Source organism: Babylonia areolata, chromosome 31 (assembly GCF_041734735.1).
Source record: "Babylonia areolata isolate BAREFJ2019XMU chromosome 31, ASM4173473v1, whole genome shotgun sequence".
NCBI classification, from domain to species: domain Eukaryota; kingdom Metazoa; phylum Mollusca; class Gastropoda; order Neogastropoda; family Buccinidae; genus Babylonia; species Babylonia areolata.
In genome coordinates, this window is record NC_134906.1 from 27,596,294 (window position 1) to 27,601,293 (window position 5,000).

The 5,000-nt window shown below is 46.9% G+C and overlaps 1 protein-coding gene across 2 annotated transcripts in view; it reads right to left on the minus strand.

The window, feature by feature from the left end:
* The window catches only part of LOC143275932 (uncharacterized), a 95,894-nt gene that overhangs the window by 82,346 nt on the left and 8,548 nt on the right, over positions 1-5,000 (minus strand). For both annotated transcript variants that reach the window (XM_076580280.1, XM_076580278.1), the window contains exons 5-6: positions 4,540-4,700; positions 896-1,154 (exon numbers count right to left, since the gene is read on the minus strand). In XM_076580280.1, coding sequence (XP_076436395.1) covers positions 896-1,154; positions 4,540-4,700 — 420 coding nt within the window. The remainder of the gene's footprint in view (positions 1-895; positions 1,155-4,539; positions 4,701-5,000) is intronic.

A 5,000-nucleotide genomic window follows, 5' to 3' on the forward strand; every position in this document is an offset into this window, starting at 1 on the left:
GAAGAAGAAGAAGAAGACGATGATGATGATGATGATGATGAGGCGGAAGAAGAAGAAGAAGAAGAAGAAGAAGAGAGAGAATCCCAGCTCTATGATAAGGTTAGAAATGCTGAAAATGACCACATTATTAAGACAAGGAAAGGACTGAAAAACACTACTCGCACGCATAATTCTATAGTAATCTGGGGCGTAGGGTGGAGGGAGAGAGGGACACTTCTTTCTGTGTCTGTCTGTCTTTCTGTCTTTCTCTCTGTCTCTCCATCCACAAAGTTTGTGTGCGTGTGCATTGCGTGTATGTGCCCGCATGTCCGTCCGCGAGTAATTGAATTTCTGTTTGCATTTCATCATATATTCAAATTGATCCATTACGTTCTGGCGAAAATTCAGATTATAACAAAACAACGTCTCTCTCTCTTTCCCTCTCTCTCTCTCTCTCTCTCTCTCTCCCCCTCTCTCTCTCTCTCCCTCTCTCTCTCTCTCTCTCTCTCTCTCTCTCTCAAATTAAAAAAAAAATGTTAGGCAGAGCATGCATCATTTTTTCTTCAATACTGTTGATCTTGTTTTTCTTTAATTTCTCTTAACACACACACACACACACACACACACACACACACACACACACACACACACACACACACACACATATATATATATATATATATATATATATATATATATATATATATATATATTTCTGGGCAGCCCACGTGGGCGGCTAGCCAGTTCCCTGATTTTTATCCGTCTCTGGTTTTGTCAGTCTCTCTCTGTCTGTCTCTCTCTTTCTCTTTCTCTCTCTCTCTCTCTCTCACACACACACACACACACACACACACACACACACACACACAACAACAACAACAACAACAACAACAAAACAAAAAACCACCACACTGACCCTGGTCACGCCCTGGTCCCCGTAGTACAGCAAGGTCTGCAAGCTGAAGCCAGCGGGCAAAGAGTCCACGCCCCCCATCACCCCCCAGGCCGCCAACCCTTCCTCCTCCCCCTCCTCCTCCCCGCCGCGCCTCCACACGGAGGCCGCCATGCTGTGGTCCAGGGGAGAGATGAGGATGACGCCCCCTTGTTTGTCGTACACCGCCAGGGGGCCAGACCCGTCCAGACCTCCCGGGATGTCGGCCGTGGCTGGGGTCCATCTGTATGTGTGTGTGGGGAGGGGGGGGAGGGGGGGGGGGAGGGGGGGGGATGGACGTCAGTGGGTTAGTATGGAGGGTGTGGAGGATGAGGGGGAGGGTGAGGATGATGTTGCTGACAGAGACGGGGATCTAAAGAAGGCGATATATGATAGTCAGTTGTGTCCGACTATGACCATCAGAACAGCAGAGGAGGCAACTGCTGTTCCGACTATTTAGGCAAGAATTTGATTATAGTGGAGAGTGTCTTGCCCAAGTTACATCCCCACTCTCTCGGCCAAGAGGGTTTTAGGACAGTCGGCGTTGGGATGGTTCCCAAAGGCCAGCCAGCCCACAAGGCTGCAGCACTAAGAGCCAGTGCAATTTTGCCTCCTAGTTTGAGAGTCATAGTCCTTCACAAAAGACTAAACTGTAAATGATTTCCCATTGACTGGAGAAACCATTGATAATACAACTCTCACTTTGCTGTTGGCCCAAATGTAATGTCAATCTGTGATATAAGCCGAGTGTTGGACCGTAAAGAAGGCGAAGAAGACATCTAAATATTTATCAATCTTTCGCTGTCATTTATTTTTTATTACGAGGACACAAATGTAAAAAAAAATCAATTAAAAAGTTCGGACAACAACGGAAAATAAAGACACGACAGCAACAACAACAACAACAAGCAGCACAACGTAAACAAGCAATACAAAAAACAAAACAAAACAACTCGCAGGAATAAACAAAAATGATAATAGAACAAAATTTTAACTCACTCAGTACGGCCAGCCCTCTCTTCTCCTCTACACAGACCCCTCGGATGTCCAGTGGGTGTCTCAATGACCCAACCTTTAGCTTCTGTCGTCAGAAGTGTGGTATTCTTTGTCAACATTCACCTCTTCAGTATAAGAGCCTTCTGCTTGCAATATTTCGATGATGGTAATTGGGGTGAAACGCTGTTAGCGTCGTCTCTTTCGTCGTTCGTATGGAGAGAGTTAAACAAGGCAAGAAAAAAAGACACACGACTGAGCCCAAGGGAAGAAATTGAAAGAAAAATCGCAACAATGATCAGATTTAGGAAAGAACTAGGAACAAAAGGACATTGCTGGGACAGAAACAGAATATCCAAAATTCGCAGATCCATATTGTTCAATTATCTTTGGCCAAGAGAGTGGAGATGTAACTTGGGCAAGACAGTCTCCACTGTAACCAGATTCTAGGCCAGACAGTCGCGACAGCAGTAACCTCCTCTCTGCTGTTTTGATGGTCATAGTCGAACACGACTGACTATCATGCATATAAAACAACACGACACAGCACAGCACGGCACAGCACGACACAGCACAGCACACCACAGCACACCACACAATAGAATACAACACAACGCAACGCAACGCAACACAACACAGCACAACACAGCGCAACGCAACACAACACAGCACAGCACAACACAGCGCAACACAGCACAGCACAGCGCAACACAACACAGCACAGCACAACACAGCGCAACACAACACAGCACAGTACAATGCAACTCAACGCAACACAACACAGCACAGCACAACACAGCGCAACACAACACAACACAACACAACACAGCACAACACAGCGCAACGCAACACAACACAGCACAGCACAACACAGCGCAACACAACACAGCACAGCACAACACAGCGCAACACAACACAACACAGCACAACACAGCACAACGCAACGCAACACAACACAGCACAGCACAACACAGCGCAACACAACACAGCACAGTACAACGCAACTCAACGCAACACAACACAGCACAGTACAACACAGCGCAACACAACACAACACAACACAACACAGCACAGTACAACGCAACTCAACGCAACACAGCACAACACAGCGCAACACAACACAACACAACACAGCACAGCACAACACAGCACAACGCAACACAACACAGCACAGCACAACACAGCGCAACACAACTCAACGCAGCACAGCACAACACAGCGCAACACAACACAACACAACACAGCACAGTACAACGCAACTCAACGCAACACAACACAGCACAGTACAACACAGCGCAACACAACACAACACAGCACAGTACAACGCAACTCAACGCAACACAGCACAACACAGCGCAACGCAACACAGCACAGTACAACACAGCGCAACACAACACAACACAACACAACACAGCGCAGCGCAACACAACACAGCACAGCACAACACAGCACAACGCAACACAGCACAACACAGGGCAACGTAACACAGCACAGCACAACACAGCACAGCACAACACAGCGCAACACAGCACAGCACAGCACAACACAGCGCAACACAACACAGCACAGTACAACGCAACTCAACGCAACACAACACAGCACAGCACAACACAGCACAACACAGCGCAACACAGCACAGCACAACGCAACACAACACAGCACAGCACAACACAGCACAACGCAACACAACACAACACAACACAGCACAGCACAACACAGCACAACGCAACGCAACGCAACGCAACACAACACAGCACAGCACAACACAGCACAACGCAACACAACACAGCACAGCACAACACAGCACAACGCAACACAACACAGCACAGCACAACACAGCACAACACAGCGCAACACAACACAACGCAGCACAACACAGCACAACACAGCACAACACAACACAACACAGCACAGCACAACACAGCGCAACACAACACAACACAGCACAGCACAACACAGCACAACACAACGCAACTCAACGCAACACAACACAGCACAGCACAACACAGCACAACGCAACGCAACGCAACGCAACACAACACAGCACAGCACAACACAGCACAACGCAACACAACACAGCACAGCACAACACAGCACAACGCAACACAACACAGCACAGCACAACACAGCGCAACACAACACAGCACAGCACAGCGCAACACAACACAACACAGCGCAACACAACACAGCACAGTACAACGCAACTCAACGCAACACAACACAGCACAGCACAACACAGCACAACGCAACACAACACAGCACAGCACAACACAACACAATCTTCACCTGCCGTAAAAAAAATATTTTATTTTATTTTATTTTATTTTATTTTATTTGTTTTGTTTTGTTTTGTACGCTTATAGTTGACTTCATCAAGTTTTTTGCGTCTTATGCATATTATTATTATTTCTTTTTTATGCATTTATCTATTATTTTTTATTATTTATTTATTAAAAAAAACAACTTTATTTATTTGTTCATTTATTTATTTTTCTCAAGGCCTGACTAAGCGCGTTGGGTTACGCTGCTGCTGGTCAGGCATCTGTTTGGCAGATGTGGTGTAGCGTATATGGATTTGTCCGAACGCAGTGACGCCTCCTTGAGCTACTGAAACTGAAACTGAAACTGAAACTCACCTGCCGAAAGTCTTACTGCGGTCTCCTGCCATGTATCCGGCGAACATGAGGTAGGCCAGGCTGGTGTTGGTCACTCCCTGTCTCAGACGGAAGGTGGGGAATCCGCTGATGGTGTGGTTCACGCTGTCGCCGCGACTGCCGTTCAGCCCATTTGGGAAGGTCTGGGCAAACAGAACAGGTAGTGTGTGTTTTGTATGATTTTATGTGTGATTATAGGGACCTAGAGGTTTTTTTTACGAGAAAGAAGAAGAAGAAGGAGGAGGAGGAGAAGGAGGAGGAGGAGGAGAGAAGAAGAAGGAGGAGGAGGAGGAGGAGGGAAGAAGAAGAAGAAGAAGAAGAAGAAGGAGGAGGAGGAGGAGGAGGGAAGACAAAGAAGAAGAAGGAGGAAGAAAGGAGGAAGGAAGAAGAAGGAAGGAAGGAAAAGGAAGGCTGGAGAAGGAAGAAGGAAGAAGAAGAAGAAA